Source organism: Enoplosus armatus, chromosome 1 (assembly GCF_043641665.1).
Source record: "Enoplosus armatus isolate fEnoArm2 chromosome 1, fEnoArm2.hap1, whole genome shotgun sequence".
NCBI lineage: Eukaryota > Metazoa > Chordata > Actinopteri > Centrarchiformes > Enoplosidae > Enoplosus > Enoplosus armatus.
The window spans coordinates 2,450,414-2,473,978 of NC_092180.1; the positions used below are offsets into that span (position 1 = coordinate 2,450,414).

Here is a 23,565-nt window from a genome sequence, read left to right on the forward strand (position 1 = left end):
ACAGCAGGGCGGTGTTTGTGGTGCTGTAGCTTAAAAAAGCTGAGCAGCCTGTTGCTGTAAAATGCCACAGAAATGTGTGAACATCTGGGGAAAGATGTTCTTGTCCTGCGCAGACAGCAAACACCTGCAGGATCAGGGGAAAAAAAACACTTTGAAGAAGCAAATCTTTGCCCAGTAACAAATCAAAATACAACATTTGTATTTAGGTTTGTGCTGAAGTCTACATGACCCAGTCACAAATGGGGCTCTTTAGCTGCGTAACGCTCCACTGTGTCCCCTGACTAGTCTCTAACTGTGTCTGTCTGCTGGTTGGTGCTGGACAGGTAGCCAACAGTGAGTTTATCAGAGCTCTTTTACTAAAAACAGCTGCCTGCTGCGTCTGGAAACAACACAGATGAGGACAAAGAGAGTGAATCAAAAACAGTGATGTTGCCATAAAACCAAAACATTGAGCTGAAAGACAAAATACTCTGCAGAGCTGCAGAATCAGGTGATGATTCTGTGTTTGTCCCTCCAAGTGACTCCTTTCACATCACACAGTCAATTTGATCCATCGTTAATACAAAACTATCGAGCAGCTTTAAGATAGCTCACGGTAAATCTATGAGAGATGGCCCATAAAACCTCGTTCAAAACATAATTTGCAACTCTCATCTTTAATTTTTTTAGCCCTGTCTGGTTAAACTGAACAGGAGACTCTTGCTTTCTAAAAACTGAAGCTACGGGTGAGTTCTCTGCTTTCTTTTTCCTGACAAACAGAATTTAAAGGATACAGCTGGTATTATTCCATATTTTTCTTATTCTTATTAAAATGATTTATCTTATTCCTTGTTGTCCAAAAACTATTAACACCACATCAATGGGCCACACTGTCGCACTGGGTGACATGTTCCTTCATCACCATGAACACGTTTACGCCGTCCTGCTGCCCCAAATGCACTATTTCCTCCCGTTTGAGTATCTTTTGCTAAAAACTACAGCGAGCAGCTGTTCTACCTTTAAAAGAAATTAAACTATATATTTAAGATTCATGTGTTCACTGAGAACCAATGGGTTTGGGCCTGAGCGCCACAAACTGAGAACACACTGTTGCTTTTGGTCTTTTCATTGGATTTGTTGACAATACGAAAAATATAGAACATAACTAAAGCCGTATCTGTAAGATGCACCGACTTCTTCAATGACACGAATGAACAGTACATATTCTGTGATGACGACAGAAACATAACAAAACTTTGACGTCAACATCCAGCCGACCTCAAAACATGCTCAGGAAACAAGAATCACAAAGAAACTTTATATAGTTTTCAAGTATTCAAAACTGTTAAATAAGTACAAGATGTGTTCACATGATTTACATATTGGACAATATATGCACTGCCCATTTTTAATTCTCTTTACACGTTTCCCACTACCCACGCAACACGCTAAAATGTCCGCAAACTATTCACATTTGTTTTGCTTTTTTTTTTTTCTTTTACTTTTTGAATCAATTGGAAATCTTGACAGCTGTCTATTGGACAAAGACCACACAGACGGTACACCTGGAACAGTTTACAGTGTAGGATGGAGACGTCCGACGAAGGGAAAGGACAGACTGAGCCAGGTTCAGAACGGCGATTAGCTGCTGGTGATATGAACAGTACATATTAACACAGGAAAAGTGGGTTAACATTCAATCTCAGTTGATCCCTTGATCTATTGGACAGTTCGTTTACTTCCACACAACAAAAATAAAATAATATACAGAAGGACTGAGGGTGGACTTGTGTTGAAGTGCTTCCATATTTCAAGGGGGGAGCAGATGGCTTTGCATTTTCACTTTTCATTGATTAGTCGAGTGACAAATTTGGTGTAAATGTGTCAAAAAGCTCTTTAAGGCACCTAATGCTGTTGGATAGACAGGAATCTTTTTTGCAAACTACAAAACTAAAAAGTATAAGCTCCTGTAAAGAAAATAAAACTTTAAAAACAAAAACACAACTTAAATAGGCTACAGACACAACTGATAAAAGGTGTATTACTGATGTAAAATGTGCATTTCTACAGAATTTGGGCCTGTTGAAGTTAATGCTGCCACCACCTACCAATAAAGAGTTACACAGGACAGAAATTCAAACAGATGGTAAGGAAATAAAAGTAGCACCATAGAGAAAAGAATACATGACTCTAAGCTAGTAAGAATATTTCAGACAATGTGATTTTCCTCCCCAAACTCTAGTGTCGATGGATATTTGTTAACTTGCTTCCAAAAATCTGATTAGGTAAATAAAGAGTGAGACTGGACTTGAGATAAAAACAAATGTCATAATTCAGCTGAGGGACATAAGCCAGTCTTTCTGTACATTACTTTTTATTTAAAAAGCATATAGGTAGCCTTTATATATGGGTTTGGTTTGATTTGCCTTCTCAGGTGTTTGTAAGGGTTGAACTACCATGTGTGCCATGTTAACATTATACAGCAGGTCCAAAAACAAAAACACTGGTCCATTTATTCTGTCATTTTCAACTGTAATCAAACTGATTATAAAACATTGTGTGCTTTTATTTCTTGCAATTCTGCAGCTTAATTAACTTAATTTATTTACAGCGCTCCAAATAAACTGCAGGGAGTCAATTAACAGGAAAATAACTGTGCCAACTCCATTACAACTGTAGTTCCACATGCATATTGTTACTGCTAACACTTCATGATTTTTCATCTTTCATGTGAGACGTTGGTGTCAGTGGTCAACAACACGTTAATTTGACTTTGGTGCATGTTAAATCCATAATATACATAAAACTGTAAATTCTGCTCTTCCTACGATGTTCGGGTGAATAACATGATAGCACAGATTTGCTTAAAGGTTTAACATTGTATGACTGAACTCTACAGAGAGACACATGATTAACTTACACAGTAAATAACGCTGATAATTAATGAATAGCTGAAATTCAAGTGGTACTTTACCAGGAAAACTACTGGGATAATGAGAACATGGCACCTGAATCCAAATGAACTGACTGACTGATCTTATAATGCCTCTGGACCAACCACCACGCTGTACGCTCAGCATGGTTTGCCACACAAAAATTACAAACTATGAGACAAAAACCAAAAGTTCAATAAAAACCTGCCTATGAGACAGAGGGGATAGTCACCATACTGTACACTTTCTACAATATCCATGTCCATTATGAATATAACAAGTGCATTCACTTGAAGGAATGGTTGAACGTAAAACAAACTCTCGTTTTTCACTTATGATCCGGCCGAATTATTCAGAAACAACATGAGGACATGAGGGCAGATTCCTGCAGGTTACATGGAGCACAGTATGCAGATTACATGCCAGAGAAATGGACTGGGTGAGTAAACTTCTGCTTAATCAATGTAATTTGTATTCATAAAAACTCAAATTACACTAGAAACTTAATGAAAACAACTTGAGTGAATAACAGAGATTTGTTTTAGGTCAACAGAACCTTCCAGTAACGTTCATTCTGATTCTTAATTTTTCAGCAATTTTTTTTTGTTTTTAAATTACTGTACTTCTTTTACATCAACACAACAGTTGATTAGCGAGTCATCTGTATTTACAGGGGAAGGTGGGAGCGATGAGCTCCACAGCTTATGCATTGAGCCTCAGAGACTGATCCTCTCTCCTCCTGGAGGAGATATCGATGTCTATGGAGTCTTTACCCACAATGAGTCGGAGGCGCTTTGCTGGAGGAAGTGGAATGAAATCGTCTTCGAACTCATTGTCGAAGTAGTCATCATCATCGTCATCGTCATCGTCATCATCATCATCTTCCTCCTCCTCCTCCTCCCCTTCCTCGTCCTCTTCAGATGAAGGGTCCGCTATGACCTTTTGGGTCCGATGTCCACCATTTCTGGCCTCAAGACTCTGACCCATGTCCCCATTATAGGACATCTGGTCCGCCTTTGTCTGGGATATTCTCCGTGCATCGTCCTCCCTCTTCAGCTGGATCTTCAGCTTGGTGGAGTTACTGTGGACCACAGGAGCAAAGCCGTTATTCAGTTTGGCTATGTATGAGCTGCCTTTGTCCTTGTCGTGGTCCTTGCTGAACTTGATGCTGATTTTGCTGGAAGAGGCCGAGTTGACCGTAGAGGCAGAAAGGTTGGAGGAGCCAATGGGATCGTTGGCGTCGTTGGTCTTGCTACTGCTGCTGTCCCTCCGCCGGCGGAGCGTCAGTTTGGGGATGCCCGTGTTGTTCTCCAGGATCAGCTGAGCGTCGTATCGCGTGATCCGACGCTTCTTCTTCCCCTTGTCCTGTGACCGGCAGCCACTCTTACCCTTGTCCCTGTGCAGGGATTTGCTGCCATTGGCAACCCCGTTGTAGTCCCTGTGTCGGTCGGCGAAGCTCAACAGCACATTACCACAGTCTGAGAAGTTAGCGGTGTGGCCGGCAGCCACCGGCATGAACGGCTCACCAAATGAGTCCTCACATTTAATTGTCCGCTCGGTCCGGAGCCGTGCCAGCCGTTTCCGCCTGGTGCATGAGCCTCTTCTGGCATAGCCAGTGTCTAAAGCTGGCTGCTCCAGTCCTACTCCGTGGCGGAGGTACTCCTCCATGTCTGCTGGCTCCGTCTTAATGACCACTCCACCAGGGACTGGGCTCAAGCCGTCCATAGCACTGGGCTCCAGCTTAACGCCAGCTGCTGTTTCCTGGGCTTTTACAAGGGTCCTTGTGGACCTGCGAGTTCTGTACGTCGAACACTGGCTGCCCTCACTGCTTTGCACATGCGCTAGATTGCCATTTTCCTTGGCAGCATGACGGGTGAGGCAGCCCCGCTGGCCTAGTGTCTGCTGCACCAGCTCCTGTCCATCCTTCTCCTTCTTGACGGTGACACTTTTACACAACGACACCTTTGAGTCCCTGAGACCCAGCTGGCAAGTCTCTCCTTTGGCCAATGCCTTGGGCTCTGCACCCCTCCTGCGACTCCGCAACTGGACTTTACTTAGTGAAGGCTTGGATTGGGATTTTAGTCTCTTTGGTACCCTGTTATTGTTTACACGACCTTGTTTTGAACATGAGGTAGTAAGGGCTCTTGACAAAGTCTGTCTGGATTGAGTCCTGTTTTTATACTTCAGGCCAGATGATGATGATGTTCTTTTTCTGGCAGCTGATAAGAGATAAAATATTGCACATTACGTGTTAATAACATTTTCAGAAATGCGCCTACACATGTTGGCTGAGTGATAAAATAAATCAAATATGAGATTTTTGACACGGTGCCTCAACATTAATAACATAACTCTACTGAGAAGGACTAATGGTGCAGAGACATTAACATTCAACATAGTTACACATGATTGCAACAAAAAGACAGATTGTTCATCACGTTACAGTATTAAATCTACATGCTGCAATTAATCAATACATTTGTGGAATGCCACCTTTTCCACATGGCACTGTCACATGGGATCTCGTGTCTCTTCCCGGGTTTTTGAGTTTGGGATCTGAACCCATACAGTAACTATGGCAACAGCTCGAAGAGACAGATTAAATTTTTAGGGGACTCTTACATTGATGTGTTTTTGGCATTTCCTGAGAGTCTACGTCGGTGTGGGAGCCTACAGAGTGACTATCTGAGCTCCTGTTTCCTTCCCCCAACTTCTTCAGCCTGTTGAGACGCTTGTCCGTCTCCCGCAACCCGTACTTGCTGTTGATCACCGGCACTTCCACTGGCAGTCCAGCTTTGGATTTGAAAGCACCGGTGCCCCGTCTGCACGACAAACAGCAAAATGAATGAAGTGATAAAACATTACTGAAAAGTGAAGAAATTGTTGTCAGCAATTATTTAGCTTTACGTGTGAATGAATACGACTGCATAAGGTTCATATTCTCATGTATGGCCATGTATTGTATTGGTGAAACACAGCTTATCTGCACCTTATGGGTTATTTTAATGAAATTCTTACTAAATTACCAAACTATGACACTATTGTCTTAATCAATGACATCAAGCGTATATATAAACTCATACTGTCCATATAAACACCTTCAATGCATTCTTTATGTATTTACTCTCTCGTTACACCTACCGTTCACATGTATAGCATTCACAAAATTCATTGTTTTCCCCAAAAAACCCGTCTCCGTAGTAACAAGAGATTTCCTCTCCTGGTTCAATGTCCCGCAAAACCTTCACACAGGCTGTGTCCCGTCCTGTCGATACAAACTGAACAAAAAAACCCAACAAAACCTGTGTTTATTTGCTGAACAGCAACTGATCCAATGATTTTAGTTTTTATAAGAAACCTTTTAAAGAACCTACCTTGCAGTTTGGCCGACAATCTGAAAAAAGAAGTGACAAAGACAATAAAGTTACTATGAGTCACTATACTTCAACCAGTGGAGACTTACTTTCTTTATATTCATTATGTCATTACAGTACTAATGACAAGCAATCACAACGACTAATACCGTGATTGATGAACGCAGCTGGCCCCAGCCACAGCTGCGCACAGTTCTTGCGGGTTGAATACATGACACTGAAGTCGTTCTCGCCGTGCCGGAGTAGCATGTTTTCCTCACTCTCTGAAAGCTCGGCGATGCATCCCACCAGGTACTCGATCTTGTCATTTCTTTTCCTGTAAAACGACACAAGGCAGAAAGGTTTGTTTCACACTGCAGTACAGTAGGCAGCATTACCTCGTGTCAAAGTGCTTTTACACATGCGGTCATATAGCTGCCGTGTATCCATAACAGCCTATATATGTGCAGGCTAATTCAGTTAATATTCGCGCAGCAAACCTACCAGTGGTGAACACAGCTGAGAAGTTCAAACTAAGATAAAACTGGAACAGTTAAATGCAATTAGTGGGGAGGGCTAATGAAAGTAATGTGTTGACTAGTGGTGCTGTTCTAATCAGAAATAACAGATGTCAGTATGAACTCACCATTCCTTTGTTGCCACAATTTTAGCTCCATTTTGCTCTGATGAATAGCGATTACAAGGGAGAATCTCAAACCCGCTGTCTGTGGCAAACATCCGCAGATACACAAATACCTGTGCAAAACATAAAAGTTATTCATGTGATTGTTTGGTCAACTGTGATGCTGGAAGAAAAACAGAGAAGATCTTAGATAATATGTTTTACATGTTGCTTGAAAAGCTTTTCTTGAGCTTTCGTCTTGTGGAGAAAAAGATTTCGGGACCAGTCTCCGGATGTCAAAGCTCTGAAAGCTTTCTCCAAGTTGTCATGTTTCTTGAAGCGCTCGATGATCTCCTTCAGCTCCTCTTGTCTTCCCTTAATTGGTCGAAATCTGCAGGGACACATTAATGGCAAAGTGGCACATCAATAAAAATGCTTTAATATGAGTGCAAAGAGGCTGCACGACCATCAGTTCCACTGTGATAAATCTGCTGACCTGGTATTCATTTTGTGAGTTTGAAAGCCCAGGTATGGATCCAGGATGAGGCTCGTGGTCAGATCATCATTCTCACACAATTCCTTGGCAGTCATTCCTGAGGAGGGCACATAGCGCCTCTCTGCCTCCAGACTGGCTGCATTAAACCCTGTTAACACCAAACACACATACATTGTTGGTGTATGTGACTGATGAAGAATCTGTACATTTGTTAACATAAACACATTTAACTCACTGCGGCTACATCTTCGGTTTCTGTTTTTGTTGTGGCGCAGGGACGCCCGCTGTGAATGCTGAGAGCGAGTCTGGCTCTGGCTCACAGGTTGCTCGCTGGTCAACTTGTTTCCGTGTCGTCTGCCATTTAATACCATGTTCTTGGATTCGCCCAGCCACTTCATACCCACAAGCCCCCTGGTCCAGTTGCATTTAGTCTCCGAGATGAGGAAACACTCTTGAGTGGGGAAGACTGGGGTCTAGAGTTTGAAACCTGGAGGCAGAGCATAAACAAACATTACTAGATGCACAGCCAAGACATTGAATTAGTTTACACAAAATGAAGAAATACAAAACATAATGGGATGGAAATGGGCAGGTGGATGAATTGCCAGCTCAAAAAATGCCAAGAAGAAAAAAAGAACAACGACTAACATGCAACTAACAAGCTAACAAGATGTATTCACCGTGTACCAGAGGGCAATAAATGAAACTTTTTTCAATGAATTAAAAATACTACAATTATTCACACTTAATTGCTGAATACTGAATTGCGTCTTGGTTGTGATCACAAGCTCTAAACATAAGTATGATATTGCATCAAATTGCCTGGAGGATGCACTGGGATACGATTACATTTAGAGAGGGATTCATTCATTGTCATGTGTCCGACCACTTTGCAGGACTGTCCAAACAACATCTGGATACAGTTCATTCAACTCTGCCGACAGCTTGGACAAGGTTTTGAGGTCTACCTGAAGTGAGGCACAAATCAGTCACAGCAATCAGCCAGTAAATATTCTACAACCATTAAAATTTTCTACAGGCAACATCAGTCAATCCACCCAGTGATGGCTTGTGTTGTTTACACTATGGCCGGTTTAAGAAACACAGGAAAGCAGTGTTGAGGAAACAAGTTTAAAATGATCCTACAGCGCCGTTTAGTGGTAACCCCAAAGAATGCACTGGCTTACTGTCAAGTGCAACAGTAACGTCTTTAATGCTATCACCCATACATATAAAAAGTATTGCTTTGTTCATTTATGGACCATATAATCACATATACTCGTCACTTCACGTTAGAATTGCATAAACGCATCATATAATGTTTATACTTCTGCCATAAGAGTAATGTAGTTCCCAAAGCGCAAATGCGTCGCAAAGAGCATCATCTCATTTGTAATGTAATCGATGCATTAAAGCTTTGCATTTGTAACTCAGAAGGTAACGTTAACAACAGCAAAAACACACCACGCCACAGGGATCAGGAAAAGCTGTGGAAACCCGGAAGGCCACACCGACAGCTGAGGCCGAGATTGTATCAGTTATCAATTTAGCTTGCATTGTTTGCTAACTGTCGTCTCTCCACCCATACACTTCGTTAGCATGGAGCTACCCACCAAAGGCGACGCCAGGGAGATGTTCGGCCGTGGTGGTTAGCTTGCAGCAAACGCCGGCAATTTGCCATTGCAATTTCCGACAAGCAAGTTGACGTTGCACATCAACCTCAAAAACATAAGCAGTCCACTCATATCTCGACACAAAGACCGGAACAGAATATGACAAGGATGGTGATATTTAACGACACCTTTATACATTCACTCCACATCTCAAGCGGCTTCGAAATGTTCCATTAAGCATCAAGCCGCTAACATTCAACAAACGAAACCCTAATGACCACCGTTTATTGCAACGTGTCTCCTGGTATTAAGAGTACAAACCTAGGTGAATTATCGAACATTTACGTACTTCTTACTTTGTGTTAGCTAGCAGTTGATGCCAGCTAGCATCAAACTTAACTTCAGCAAGCTGCTAACTTAGCTTCGTTCACCGTCAGCTAGCACAGTCAATAGGACATCACAACAGCCGATAAAAACACAATGCCGTTACCCTTTCTCCCATTAAGAATATAACGTTGACCGCGCATCAAATATTCGTCGACAATAGCCGATAGTTAACTGCACACATGTCCCAGTAAGTAACTAGCTAACGTTGTGCTACCTACCTGCAAACCACTGGACCACAGCAGCTAACGCTGGCTAATATACACTGCGTTAGCTTGGCTTGTTTGATGTGGAAGCCATTAGCTAGCTTAACAGGCTAAATCTATAATTTGTAAGCGAATTAAAAGTTAGTTTGCGTGCCGATATACTTGTAAATACAATCTACGGTACCCATCAGAGCAAGCGATTAACCAGTGTCTCGGTGCAGGCAATGTTATTTATCAATATAGCTAGCAGTTAAATAGCAATAGGCTGAAAGCATTTTCACGCGTTGGTAGCGTTAAATGTCTTGAGTCGACAACAGAAACAGGACAAACACAGCATACTCACTAGGTGATTTTGTAAAACAATCACGAAATAAAACACCACTGCTTCAAATTAATCCAAATTTGGCACGAAACCCTAAACGAAAATATCACAGGAAACACATTTTTTTTTAAGAAATTAACATTAAAATTCAAGATGGCGGCCTAGCACAGGAGAGAGGGAGAGAAAGGCGCAGCACAGCCATCCAAAAGAAAATAGATCCAATGAATACGCAACCGTTCTCGTCCGTGAGGACCGAAATGAGAAACAGTGCTTGAGGGTACAGTCTGAAACTTGAAAAGTGTACGTTATAGTCGACTTTTCGTATATTTTTTTGAAAATATGTCGAAAATCGTTATCTTAGTTTGTGCCAGTAATTGTCGGATGTACACAAAAGTAGTGCTGCATAAACAAACCTCTTTACGCTTCCTAAAGAATCCAACGGTAGTGGGCAGACAACAGTGGGTTCTGCCTACCCGTGTCATGCAGAACCTCACTAGAACCAAATAGAACAAGTGAACTTAGAACCACAACTTGACGGGAGACCTCATGACTTCTTCCTTTTACTGCACTATTATTTTGATGTCCCTCCTCTTCACTCATCTCTTGTGAATGCGCTCGTAAATAGGCTGTTTCCTCACATTTCTCTACAGAACCAGACGATATTAGCTATTAGCCATTGCTAATTGCTCCACATCATTGATTTATCCTTTGACATTAACTTACTTAGTGTAGTTGATTTTTTAAAAAGTGAATTCTCACTTAATTTAAAAAGTTTACGAATGCCATGTTAGACTTTGTATTGTAGCCTATCATGTAATGAAGATTCAAATAAAACAATATAATTACAAGATAGTTTGCCAAGCTGACAGATAAGAAGATGATAACTTCCACTACACCCTTCTGACCGTGTCCTTGACCTTCATTCTTTTCTACACCAAAGCGTTCTTCCATTTATCCCAATGTTAACCTTCTATACCGTTTTGTCACATAAACTACTGTATTGCATTTTGTGGTTGATTAGTTCAATCTAGGCTCATTATAAAAGACATTTTAAATATATTTAAATTTTACAATTACTTTCCGATGACATATGTTTTTTATGAATGCATGCAGGCAGGATACATCTGGCTGGGTTCAATTAAAGAACCCCACTGAGGTGCCCTTGAGCAAGGAATCTATTCCCCAACTCCTCCAGTGTAGCTGCACGACGGACAACAGATCAAACTGAATAAAAAGCTTAATTTGACTTGTGCAGAGAACAAGAACAGAATAAATGACAGGACTACGTCGACCTGCCACCTGCTGCACAGCAATTTACATACATTAAATACCACTGTGACTTATTTCATAAAAGTTTCATTATTTGACAATTTCCATGAAAATGACAGATCTGTTGGAAAAGCTGTGGCTGTCTCGGCAGGATAAATATTCAGGCTAAAGGTTAAATTTTCAAAGAATGCACAATGGCAGGTAATCAAATAAAATCAGTACAGTACAAAACAATACACACAACAAACAAAAGCAAATTAATCACTGAATCACTCAAATAATCCTGCAACAACAACACAGCTGCAAAGCTATGACAGGAGTAAATTGACACGACAAAAAGAAGAAGACGTTTTAACTTGTTGGCGACCTGCTGTCTTTATTTAATGAATTGAATAGGTAAATATGTATATAGCAACAATTTATTCATTAATATCTAATCAGTTGAAAACATACAATGAATAATAATTCTCTTTGTGTTTGCAGTTTCTTTTAACACTAAATGTTTTAAGACCTGAAAACATGAATATATTTAACCTTCACAATTTGATCCAGTTAATCTGTGGCCTACGTTTGTGTTGTTGTTTTCACTGTTAATATTGAAATTGAATGAAAAGGTCTATTAAGGCCTAATGTTGCAGCTGTTTGTGTTCTGTTCAGCATGAAGATAAAATAAAATCTCTCTGCAGTGTGTTTCTGCATGATTGTAACCCTAACCCTAAAAATTATGACACTTTAGTTAAACTCTTTATTCTTTATTGGCATATCTTCTTACCAGTTGCTCACGATTTGTTTTAATGATTACATTAAGAAAAACATACCTGAACTAAATGTAAAACAAATACTTCTTCCACCAGACAGTTCAACAGCATTATTATAGATATTTCATTTAGCAGTTGTTGTTGCTGGATCTCTGACTGTGTGTGACTGTATGAAGAAACAAGTAGAGAGACTTTGATTCAGAAAACATGAGTCACAATTCATTCAGGTAGGCGGGCGTCATCGATTAAAGTCTGTCATGTCAACATTCATTCATTCATCTCCTGTCTTTGGCTTTTTGTTGATAGGCCGTTGTTGTAGGCCTACCTGACTTTCCCCCCCATGACGTGATTCTATACTATACTTATTGTTACTGCAGATAAGTACAGATTTTGTTGAAGTAACCACATGTTCAACACAATAGATAAATGGCAGTTTGTGTAAAACAGACCAGTCTCTCTGTGGTTTAACCGTCTTCGGTCGATGATACACCAGAATGATGATGGTCCTATTTCAGGTAAGAGTCGGGTGGCTGAGAGAGCTCAATGCACTGCAACATAATCACTCATCAATATCTTAATATTAACAAAAAAATGACTTTTTGTTTGTTTGCGTGTGTTTTGGCAAGTTGAAAGGCACATGTAATGGTGAACACTGATCAACAACTTTTTCTCACCTATGTGAATTGATGTAACTCCTCCTTGACTTTAAACATTAACTGAAAAACGGATCATATTGCCAAAAAAAACAATAACAACCAGACGATCTGGTTTGACATTTTTAGGAATTTGTTTTTCATCTGCAGCAACCTGCCGGCGTGTTAGGGGAACACAATGCGTTGCAGCAGCGATTGTTCCAACAACACAGATAGCTAAGCCGAGGAAACGTTAGTACCCTGGAGCACTGCCCAGTATCAGCCACAGACGTTTGAACCTGGTGGGAGCAGAAATTCGCCTTTCATTGCATAGCCCTACTCTACAGAGTGGTTTACAATGTGTGGGCCGCATCACCTTCTGCATGTGTGAGGAAGCCAGCTACCATGGAAACCACCTAAATACCTTTCCCCCCCAACAAACCCTGACCTTCTCCACTGTGTGTGTAATGAAGGTGTAAGCTGAGCTGGACGTCTTCCCAGTCAGGCTTTTTAATATTCATCTGTACACTGCAAATAATGTGGGTCAAATAAAGTGGTAGCATTATCTCTTCAGCGTGGCCTCTTGACTCAATACTCATGAAACACACAGAGGTGAACCCGTCCTGTCATCCCAGAAGTCATCGCTGGGCTCATATTTTAAAGGTTAAATAAGTAAGTCATTTATTTATTTATCATTGTTTGTAGTGTCATGCACAAGACACTACAAACAATAACAACGAGCATTAATATAATGAGAGCAAAGGGACAAATATAACACACCCACATGTCAAACAATATCAGGCCAAATTATAATAATAATCCTGCTCCTTAGATATCACATCAGTTAAAGTGAAAAGGTTATTCTTTATTTATCTTACTGTCAACAAATCCCATAAAAAGACCAAAACCAACAATTGTAAAAGCCCCAAGTCTCTAATAGGAACCAATGAGCTTGTAGCTGAGTAGTCAGAAAGTATTTACAGACGGACTAACACTTTGTTTTTCATGGGATTTGTTGTCAATAATAGACACAGAGAAAGAAGAATGCAGCCTTATTGTTTCAGCTGATATTCCAAATGATTGTTGTTTTGGGATGTCTCAGTATGGCACGTTGATAACTGGCTGTGGTCTTTAAACACACGTCAGTATCACTCACAGCTCATCAGCTCACAGTGATCTGGATCATTTTTCACAGCCATACATTCAGGTTTGTACTCGGAAAGCATTATTTTTAATTGCCACAAAAATAGAGTTTTTTTTTTTTTTTTATTGTATTTTATGTTAATTGTTAAAAGTGGAAAATTGGCTCTTTGGCTCACCGAAACATAACAGCAGCATGTATTTTGTTTTATTTTATTGTGTACTCTGAAATTCAACGAACTTATACTTTAAAACAGTTCAATTAAAATAAAATAAAATTGTACATTTAAGGATGAAAGCGTTATTTCATCACTATTTTCCTATGTGTGTGTTTTTATGTAGTTCTTTTCTATGTAAATCACGTAACGGCCGACCGACGTCACGCACACGTGAGAGGTCGAAGTTGAAAGTTGACGGAAGAGGGCTCGTGCTTGGAAGCTTCGCGGGAAACGTCTCAAAACAAATCGGCTCTGGTGGCCACGCGAGCAACTTCAGACAGAGTTTGAACTTATCAATCAGCCAAACTGATCGATCTGATCAATAGCAGCGTCTTCTTCAAACGCGGGACTATAACTGACGCTAACGACTCTCAGCCGCTGAAACTGAACGAGCTAGTAACGTTAGCTAGCTACTTCAGGTAGCTAAGCTAACACAACACTGCCAGCGGGCGCTAATCCGTTAGCACCAGCTAGCTCTCTTTACACGAGAGGTGACCGATATCCGTGACGGACGGTACAGTTAGCGGTGAATACACGGCGTGCAGGCTTTGAGGTACACGGGGAGTGAAATGGCAGAGAGGCCAGAAGACCTGAACCTTCCCAACGCGGTAATCACCCGCATTATCAAGGAGGCGGTGAGTGTAAAGAGCTCAGACGCTCATCACAATCCGCTTTAATGGAAACAAGTATGTGAACACATACAATGAGTTTGACTCCGGTTTTAAGTTTCAGCTGTCAACAAAACATTTAACTATAATCTACATATAAGTAGGTAAACATTTAAGTTTGTGTGTGTATATACAAGTCAAGTGTTTCTATAAGGTGTAAACAACATGCTAATAGTGCAAAGGAATAAATACAGAAAGGATAATGTAATATTTATGTCTGCATTATTTGTATTTAAACACAAAGTGGTGGAAGAAGCACTCAGATCCTTTGCTCAAGTAAAAGTGCCAATACTGTAAAAATACTCATAGTAAAGTACTAATAAATAATACTATTCCATTTATATTCTTGCAACAATTATTTAAATGAAACCACTTTGTAGAAAATATCTTTTTGTAGTAAATGATAACAAACTCAAAGACATGAAGCATCATGACCAGCCGCTTTTTTAAAGAGGTCATGAGCCAGAAAGGTTGGCAGCCATTAGTTTAATCCTTTAACAATGCAGTCTGTAAGCGTATTATTTGTATTCCTTTCTGTAGAGTAACTTAAGCTTTCAAATACACGTAGTGGAGTAAAGAGTACAACATTTGCCTGTGAAATGTAGTATTAAGTACCTCAAAATAGTAAATTTAATCAGATACTTTCCACCACTGCTGAACACATGCTTAGCTCTTCTTTTATTTAATCTCTAGAATACAGATATTTCCTCTGAAGTAACTTTTAAAGTTTTTAAAAACCAGTGTCATATATTCTTATGTATGACACTGGTTTTGAGTTGACAATTAATCAAGTAATTATTTAAGCACTAATAATTACTTTTCATACAATTTCTGTGAGTTTAAACGATCCTTGGGTGTAGTCTGTATGTTTGTAATAGTGGATCGTAGATTTGATGTTGTCAGATTTACATTCCATATTTTTTGACTTTCATTCAGTACCGTCAGTTTTCCATTAAATTTTCTCATGAATAATTTCCTAAATGGTATGAATGTCCTCAGTCTTCACTGTGATCAGCTTCCAGTGAGAACTAAAGGTACACTTTATTTATTTACATCCACCTCGGCTCATCTCTCGACTGACAGCTCTCGATGTAAAACTCAAAGCTCAAAGACAAACTGAAGCTATCTAAAATTGTATTATGGGGAAAGGTGTGCATGATTATATTACTCTATATAATAATGTTTCTTTCATAATTAATCATTTTTCCCAGTGAGTATCATCATATCCTTAGAATAAAGTAGAATAAAGTGGTTTATGTGCAAACCAAACTTCAGTGTTTTTATAGGAGAAAACTTCTTGATGTTCTTAAAGACTGAACCCATGTATTTAATGTTCTCCTCCTTCATGTTAAGGTGTTTTGTCCCTGAGTGAACAAATATTTTTTCTCAGGCTGCCGGTTCTTTCTAATAAAATGCTTATAAACTGCAGCTTTGAGATAACTCCTCCGCGCCGTTTGTTTTCTTAACAGCTCCCAGATGGGGTGAACGTGTCGAAGGAAGCAAGGAGGGCCATATCCCAAGCTGCCAGTGTGTTTGTGTTGTATGCAACGTCCTGGTAAGAATAAAAACCCACTTATAAAACCCAACAGACAGTCGAGTACTGATTCACAAAATTCTGTTCGATTCGAGTGTCTCAGGTGTCGTGATTCAACACACAAGAAAGCAACTGACTCAACTTACTCTTAACTCTTCAGAGTGTCTCCTGACCTGAATGTTTTTTGTGAAATGTTCTTAAATAAAAGGATGTTTATCTTGTTATAGTGCAAACAACTTTGCCATGAAAGCAAAGCGGAAAACTCTGAACGCAGGAGACGTGTTGGCTGCGATGGAGGAAATGGAGTTTGAGCGATTCCTGGAGCCTCTCAGAGAAGCCTTGGACGGTCAGTACATCGTTTTAAGGAAACACAAGTTCATATTAGACCTCCTCAATCCAAGTACATGTGCAGACAATCACACTTTTAAACACTGTACAATAATATATTAATATACATATGTTAATTGTCCATCTCTACTTTTACATTCATGATTTGACTTTTACAGTAATTTACTTTAGGTTATTTTCTCTTACTTTGTTTATTTTGACTGTTGTGCACCAAAACATCAAGAATAATAAACCTGTTTCTGATTCTGGATTGTTAACCTGCCTCAGTTTCAATTATGAAGTTGCCCATGCCCTGAAATGCTGTGGATTTACAGCAGTCTGAATTTGTGAAACTAAGTCTGTCAGTGTGGGAAACAGAAGCCAGTATTGATGATGTAAAATATAATGAAAGTCATTTATCTCCAGTTGTGTTTGTGTCCCTCAACAGTTTACAAGAAGGGCCAGAAAGGAAAGAAGGAGGTGTCGGAGCAGAAGCGCAAAGATAAAGAGAAGAAGACCGACTCTGAGAACGATAAGAGCAGGGAGGAGGAAGAGGAGGAGGAGGAGGAGCGCATGGAGGAGGAGCCTGAAGCGGAGAACGAAGCAGAGGAGGAGGAGGTGGAGAACTGATGAAGCTCTGGTGACTGATGAACGATGAAATGAACTCCCATCACCTCCTCTGAGGTTATCGCTGGCTGGCCGTGATGCGTTCAAGTGACGCTGGGTCATGGTAGAGCCGCCTTGAATCCATACATCCAGGTTAAAGTGCAGCAGCTTTGTGATGAGCTCATAAGAGGTGGAGGTTACATTTTTGAGGAGGTGCCGTCTTCCAAACGAAGCACAAAGAAACCACAAGTCAAACTACGTCGTGCACTTCCTGATCTTCGTCTTGGTCCATTTTGTATTTTTAATCATTTTTTGATACACTTGTTTTTTTTTTGTTGTAACAGGATTTCTTGACAGTAAATAAAATACAGCCGTTAGTTTTCATTGATAGAAAGTTAAAGACAATGAGTGCTGAAAGCTGCTTCTGGATCTGATCTGTCCTCATTGAACTAAAAAAGCTTTTCAATTAGTTTACCACTGGAGGGAGTGAGAACGCAGGCTGTCCACGTATGAAAAGGGCTTGTTTGAGATGTTATAGTGCCTGTCATACCTTCAGATTCAGAAATACAAACACATTCCCAAAACTTTTTGTATTTAAATGAAGAACTTCTAAATACTGATCTGAAATCTGATTCTAGCTTTTGGTACAAAGTTGTGAGTTCAGGACCGCGGTTGGGTTTTCGGGTTGTTCTTTAACAAGGTGCTTTTTCCTGCATACTGACACACACACACACACATACTGTGACAAATACTAGAAAGAAAAAATCTTCACTGTGTTGGAAGTTTCACACCATTTCAAACCCAGTTAAACAGCTGCACCTGTGAATGTCTGTTTTTTTGTTCCCAATCTGCTGAGTTTCTGAATCGTTTATACTTTTGTAGACTTGTATATGACTGGCTGAGATTTTCAATAAATATTTTGTATTAAAAAGCAAAAGTGCATCGACTCATTACTGATCTGGGTTCCAGTTCTCAGTCCTTCAAACACAAGCTTATGAACCACATTTAACATGAAAACTGCTAAAATCTTCAAATTAGACAAATTTCCACCCGAGTTCAGTTCAGTAATCAGTTATAAACACTAGTTTAATTGTCAGACAGTGTTAAAGGAGACCAATAATAGTCTTTCAGGACTTGTTGCTGAGACCAGAACTGAAGAATTCAGGTTTGCATCAGGTCCAGGTGGGTGGAGCTCCAAACCACCTGGACCTGATGCACCCAAACCAGGTAAATTAAGTGTAGATACCTGAGTGGCCCACAGGAGGGTTTTAATCTTTAAACACGAGTAAATAATGTTCAGGTTAGTCAACGTCTCAGTCATGAAACAGATTAAAGTTGTAGGTAAGAGGTACGTTTACATACAACACAACATTTAATAAGTTTGCATTTGCTCATTGCATATTTAAGATGTTACTTGCCGATTAACAGTAAAATGTACTTATGGTTTCAAAAATAAATTATGCAGAATAGCCCTTTTAGTTAATTAACATAATAGATTATGCCGCATTAGTGATAGTTTGTTTTCCCCAGGAACCAAAAGCCAAGTCAGTCACTGCGGAGTGAAAAGCAGTGGCTCTGAAAGGGAAATCATAGCACAAAATATTCCTGTACAAATACCTCAATTGTACACTGATCAATACTTGTATTGATCAGCAGTCACTTCAAACTTTGATTTCCTCATCTCATGATTCAAAAACCGGTTTCAGTGCGTCTGCGTGTCCCATTCATATTTAGAGAAAAAGAAAGTTTCACACAAGCTGCTCCGTTTGTGAACATTTTATTCATGACGTCCATTTACTCAGACGGGCACTCGACTTTCCCGCTGTTGATGTCATCGATGACATCATGGGGAGGCCGGCCATCAATGGTGCAGCCAACAGACTGGGCGGTTCCCAGGATCTCTTTGATGGTTCCTGACGGGAAAATAAAGAATATAAAGTTTGCTACTTGATGTCTGTAGAACAGGAGACATTTACGCCCCAAAATGAGATGCCCGATTTAAAAAAATCACTACCAAGACTTTAACGTGGGAATAAAGTCTGCGCTCATTAATTTGTTTAATGTGTTCCAGACTTTTCGGCACAGAGTTGTCCATCAGTTTGGGCAGCTCTGTTTCCTAAAGCTGGGTCGATCTGAGCCTCCACTGGATTATACTCAGTCACTCTGACAGACGGGCATAGTGGCGGGAGGCTGAACAGAACATGCAAACTACAGACGGATAAAAGAAGGACTGAACATCTGATTAAACTCTTACCAGAGAGCTCTCTGGCGATGGAACGAGGCCTCATGACGCGAGCAACGCTCACAATCTCATCGAAGGTCACACTTCCACTGTGCTTGACTGGAAAATAAACAAAAAAAGGGAGTCAATCCACTTGAACCTTTGAGAAAATACAAATTGTTTTACAGAATACAACAGTCACTTACTGTTCTTGACCTTCTTCCTGTCACGAGGAGGCTCCTTCAGAGCCTTGATGATCAGAGCTGAAGCAGAGGGAACGACCTCGACCTAAAAAGCAGAAGAACAGTTAAAATCATCCTCCTCCCTCCACACAGCTGGTTCATACTGCAGATGTTTGACACTCAATGTGAACACACTACGTACCACTGCCTGCCTGTTCTGGATAGTCAGCTTCACGGTGATCCTCAGGCCCTTCCAGTCACCGGTGGCCTTGGCAATGTCATCACCAACTTTCTTGGGAGACTGATGAGAAACAAATCAGTGTTTATTTTTATACATAAATATATTCATTAATTGTTGAACGTTTTAGGGTGGCGTCCAGGATAATTAGAGCCTCAGTGTGTTCCAGACTTTTCGGCACAGAGTTGTCCATCAGTTTGGGCAGCCCTGTTTCCTAAAGTTGGGTCAATCTGAGCCTCCACTGGATTATACTCAGTCACTCTGACAGACGGGCATAGTGGCGGGAGGCTGCTTTGATTCGTATGAGGAATTTTCACACTCACCAGACCCAGAGGTCCGATTTTGGGGGCCAGGGCTGATGTGGCTCCAACTTCTCCTCCTGTGCACCTCATGTACACTGCAAGACAAAGACGACACTGAGTACACCTGATTAAAGGCTTCATTTGATGCAGTTTCTTCACACTTTCACAAACGCCCACTGACAGCTGATTATAAAACAGGTTTGATCAGCTTCGCGATGAGTACTGTAGTGATTTGGACAGTCTGTGCTCTTTAAGAGCCCATATTTTGTCCTGTAGCAAACTGTCTTTTCACTCCTTCACCACTTAAAGCTGCTGGTCACGTTGGTTTGAAATCTGCTCAAGTGCCAATTGGCAATAAACCCAATTACACCTGTGTAACAGTAATCATGTTGAGGACTCAATTTTGCCTTGCGTGTGGCTTTGTATGCATCCTTTTGCCAAAATATGTGTAGGCATGCCCACTACAATCCTCAGATCTGTTTTTCAGATTTTGGGTGAAACATTTTCATGCTTCATACAAAAGAAACCCAGTAACTGACACTCAAACTGTCAGCACTGAAACTTTTCCAATAGTGATGCATCACTATTGGAAAATCACATGAAATTGAATTTAGTTTTTTTTTGTTTTACAATCTTACGTATTGCAAGCAATATATAACCAATTAAATCTAAATAATTTAGCTAGTTAAACCAACTACCTCTTAATCATTGATTGAGTTTTATAGAATGATTACAGCACAATTCTGTCCAAGTTGTTCAAGTTTCAGCTTCAGCTGATCAGGCGTGGACAGCAGGTAGTGATGGATATGGTGCTGTATTAAGGGTCCACAGGCGCAATTTAAAAATCAAATATAGTTTGTGAATTGAAACACGATCTGCTTATCTTTTGCGCTGAGATATGAGGACAGTCTTTAAATCGGCCTGTATTTTCAGTCATTTTAAACTACTCTGGTTAAAACAGTAATTTATTACAATGACTGAAGCGTTTAATTCATGTGTTTTACAGTATCCACCAACTTACTGTTTAGGCAAAGTCTAACATTGTGTCCCACAATTACAGTTGAACTACTGATCACTTTCAATACCAATAGTAACTCATTAAGATGGGAACAGATAATTTGGCACTTTTGGTTAGTAAATTACTTATAAAGACTGTTAAGTTAATATCTTGAGGATTGATAATCATAACTCCATATGCTATGTGCAGTCTATTAATCGGACAATAAAAAAAAACAGCCTTAAGATCTTACAAATGCCTTCTTTAGCCAACCCATCAATGAATTGATTAAATACGTTACTGTACAATACTGCAAGAATGTACAGCTAGAACGTCATTAAGTGTCAAATAAATGGATTTCAACATATCTAAACTGATGAATACGTAATTAAGGGAATTGTGAAATCATTAAACCGCAGAATTTAACCGAACCTACTGACGCTACAGATGATTTCTTCAACACTTAATAAATCGGCTGGAGTTAGCCTACATTGCTAGTAGCAGCTAGCTAGCACACTCATCCCACGTGGAATAGCACGTATTTCGCCCCAGACACCGATTTTCTTACCAAATTAGTCACAAATCCATCAAATTTCACTTGATTAAGCCATGCATAAATTAAGTTAGACATATTTTTGCTTTCTTCGTCGAATTTGGGGTCCCATCTTTACCGTTTTCTCTACGCCGTTCACAGGCCGGCAGACACCGAGGCGGCCGGCACAGAACGACTCCATCTTGGCTGTGAACAAACTTCTGCTTTTATTACCCACTTGACGGTGAAAACATACCAACTTTAATCTCGTTGGGGTCGAATTTAGGAGGCATGTTTCCGCTGTGGAGGTTGAGCTCAGTTCAGCTTGGTTGGTGAGGGTGTCGGATGAACCCGGACTCGGGACGACCGATTACTGTTGCACCTTCACCGTTAAAGGGAGAAAGAAAGAACGAACGGAGGCCGCGGAGGAGTTTATATATCACCAAGTATCGCGAGAGGTTGTGATTCAGCTCTTGTGACGTAATTCGACAGCCAGGACATTCAACAGTTAAAACAACAACAACTTTATAATGTTTTTTATAAAGGCAGGTTTTATGTTTTCATACATGTATTTAATTTAATTTATTTTATTTATATATAAATATGCTGCAAGGAGCTGTTACGTGTTAAGCACAAACGTCTCATTAGAAAGAACAAACCTGAAATAATCTCAGCTGTATTTTGTTTAATAAACAAATAAACAAATATGCAAAGGCATTAAGAGTTTTACAGCAAGAAAACATGACCTGCTTCACAGCTATAATGTCTGACAGTATTTGAGTGAGTTTGTGGTGATCAAGAAGGTCAGACCAAGAACAGCCTCTTTTTAACCTTCATTTTGATCTTTTCATGGCATTTGTTGACAATAAGAAAAATACAGACTAACTAAATCCTTATCCTTAAATAAGATGTTACTGCAGCACAGACAATCCAAGAGGTCAGAAAAAAGATAAAGACTATTTGAATGAAATAAGTAAAAAATAAGAAATCAAACAAACACCAGAAAAGCTATATACAATATAAACATTACAATACCTTCAACTATATAAGTGAATTACGCTAATGTACTGCATGTGTGAAGGAAATCTTGTAGTGTATACCACATATAATGTGACAATTTTTACATTCGTCCTGACAATTAGTTTTTTAAAAATGCTAATTCCTCTCAAAATACAATACTAATAATAACAATATAGAATACTTTAGAAATATATAGTACCATTATATAGTGATATATAAGTAATATAATGTAGATTATTGTGAGGGATAGTGTTTGTGTTTAACAAGACTTGGAGAGTTTTGTTGATGATGGAAAGTTATTTTCTGAACTGGTTCATGAACTCAGAGGAGGCCAAAGTGCTGCATGTGGGTGCTGAGTGGATGAACATCCTCTGTAGCAGGATAATGGGCCTGAAGCTGGTTGAGTGTTGCAGGAATATAAAAGTATTTTGTCAGTGTTCGTATTATATTGTGTTTTACTGCAGGTGTTTGTCATGTTTCCTGTCAGTTGTATCATCGCGGTCTGAGTCGCATGTGAAACCAGTGTTTTCCTGTTTGAATCCTGAAGGACTTTTTGACTCAGAGGCGCTGTACAGGAATAGCAACAGAACACAAGAGGGAGTAAGTGGGTGAGAAGCAGAGATCATCACTGTGGTGCTGTTTAATATGCATCATGAAAATCTGTGAGGATAGTCAGAAATTCACAGCTCATATTATCAAAGGATAGCGTTATCTGTATTTTCAGAAAGTCCTCAACATTTAGAGGAAATGTCACATCTGAATAATCTTTTTGATGAAATGTTATTCGTGTTTTAAGCTCGAACGCTGCTCGGAAAGCCTTTCTAATGTTGAAAACACCAAAGACACGTTTTATTTTTCGTTTTCTGTGCTGCCGAAAAGCTGCGTTTTTTTATTTCTGTTTACTTTTTTCCCCCAGAAAACTTATATCTCTTAGCTTGTTGTTGTCATCATGTTTTTATTTTCCTTTGTAAAGTGCAGCGATGGAGAGAATGAGGAGAAACCGCTGAGTGAAG

At 39.9% G+C, this 23,565-nt stretch overlaps 3 protein-coding genes and 2 non-coding genes across 7 annotated transcripts; 1 reads left to right on the forward strand and 4 right to left on the reverse strand.

Annotated features, from left to right (window-relative positions):
* Positions 1-3,466: 3,466 nt before the first annotated feature.
* On the reverse strand, positions 3,467-10,059 carry kmt5b (lysine methyltransferase 5B). 2 transcript variants are annotated; one of them, XM_070905104.1, is made up of 10 exons: positions 9,930-10,059; positions 7,619-7,870; positions 7,384-7,531; positions 7,113-7,278; positions 6,912-7,021; positions 6,436-6,602; positions 6,287-6,306; positions 6,054-6,190; positions 5,535-5,734; positions 3,467-5,131 (listed from the first exon to the last, which is right to left on the reverse strand). In XM_070905104.1, exons 2-10 carry the CDS (start codon positions 7,779-7,781, stop codon positions 3,615-3,617), a joined length of 2,628 nt encoding a protein of 875 aa, XP_070761205.1. In that variant the 5' UTR covers positions 7,782-7,870; positions 9,930-10,059; the 3' UTR covers positions 3,467-3,614. The 2 variants fall into 2 exon arrangements, with proteins under 2 accessions (XP_070761205.1, XP_070761214.1); XM_070905113.1 differs by lacking the exon at positions 9,930-10,059 and having other exon boundaries at positions 7,384-7,533; positions 7,612-7,796.
* A 4,227-nt stretch (positions 10,060-14,286) lies between these two features.
* Positions 14,287-17,976, forward strand: pole3 (polymerase (DNA directed), epsilon 3 (p17 subunit)). Its single transcript, XM_070908346.1, has 4 exons — positions 14,287-14,560; positions 16,063-16,148; positions 16,355-16,473; positions 16,903-17,976. The coding sequence occupies exons 1-4, from the start codon at positions 14,495-14,497 to the stop codon at positions 17,082-17,084; spliced, it is 453 nt and encodes a 150-aa protein (XP_070764447.1). The 5' UTR covers positions 14,287-14,494; the 3' UTR covers positions 17,085-17,976.
* Positions 17,977-18,821: 845 nt separating this feature from the next.
* On the reverse strand, positions 18,822-21,936 carry rpl12 (ribosomal protein L12). 2 transcript variants are annotated; one of them, XM_070931164.1, is made up of 6 exons: positions 21,789-21,936; positions 20,025-20,098; positions 19,666-19,764; positions 19,488-19,569; positions 19,315-19,401; positions 18,822-18,973 (listed from the first exon to the last, which is right to left on the reverse strand). In XM_070931164.1, exons 1-6 carry the CDS (start codon positions 21,823-21,825, stop codon positions 18,855-18,857), a joined length of 498 nt encoding a protein of 165 aa, XP_070787265.1. In that variant the 5' UTR covers positions 21,826-21,936; the 3' UTR covers positions 18,822-18,854. The 2 variants fall into 2 exon arrangements, with proteins under 2 accessions (XP_070787265.1, XP_070787266.1); XM_070931165.1 differs by having other exon boundaries at positions 21,672-21,794.
* On the reverse strand, positions 19,121-19,247 carry LOC139289768 (small nucleolar RNA SNORA65). The gene has a single exon (XR_011597494.1). It is a non-coding gene; the product is annotated as a small nucleolar RNA SNORA65 (small nucleolar RNA).
* On the reverse strand, positions 19,860-19,986 carry LOC139289774 (small nucleolar RNA SNORA65). Its single transcript, XR_011597495.1, has one exon. It is a non-coding gene; the product is annotated as a small nucleolar RNA SNORA65 (small nucleolar RNA).
* Positions 21,937-23,565: the final 1,629 nt, after the last annotated feature.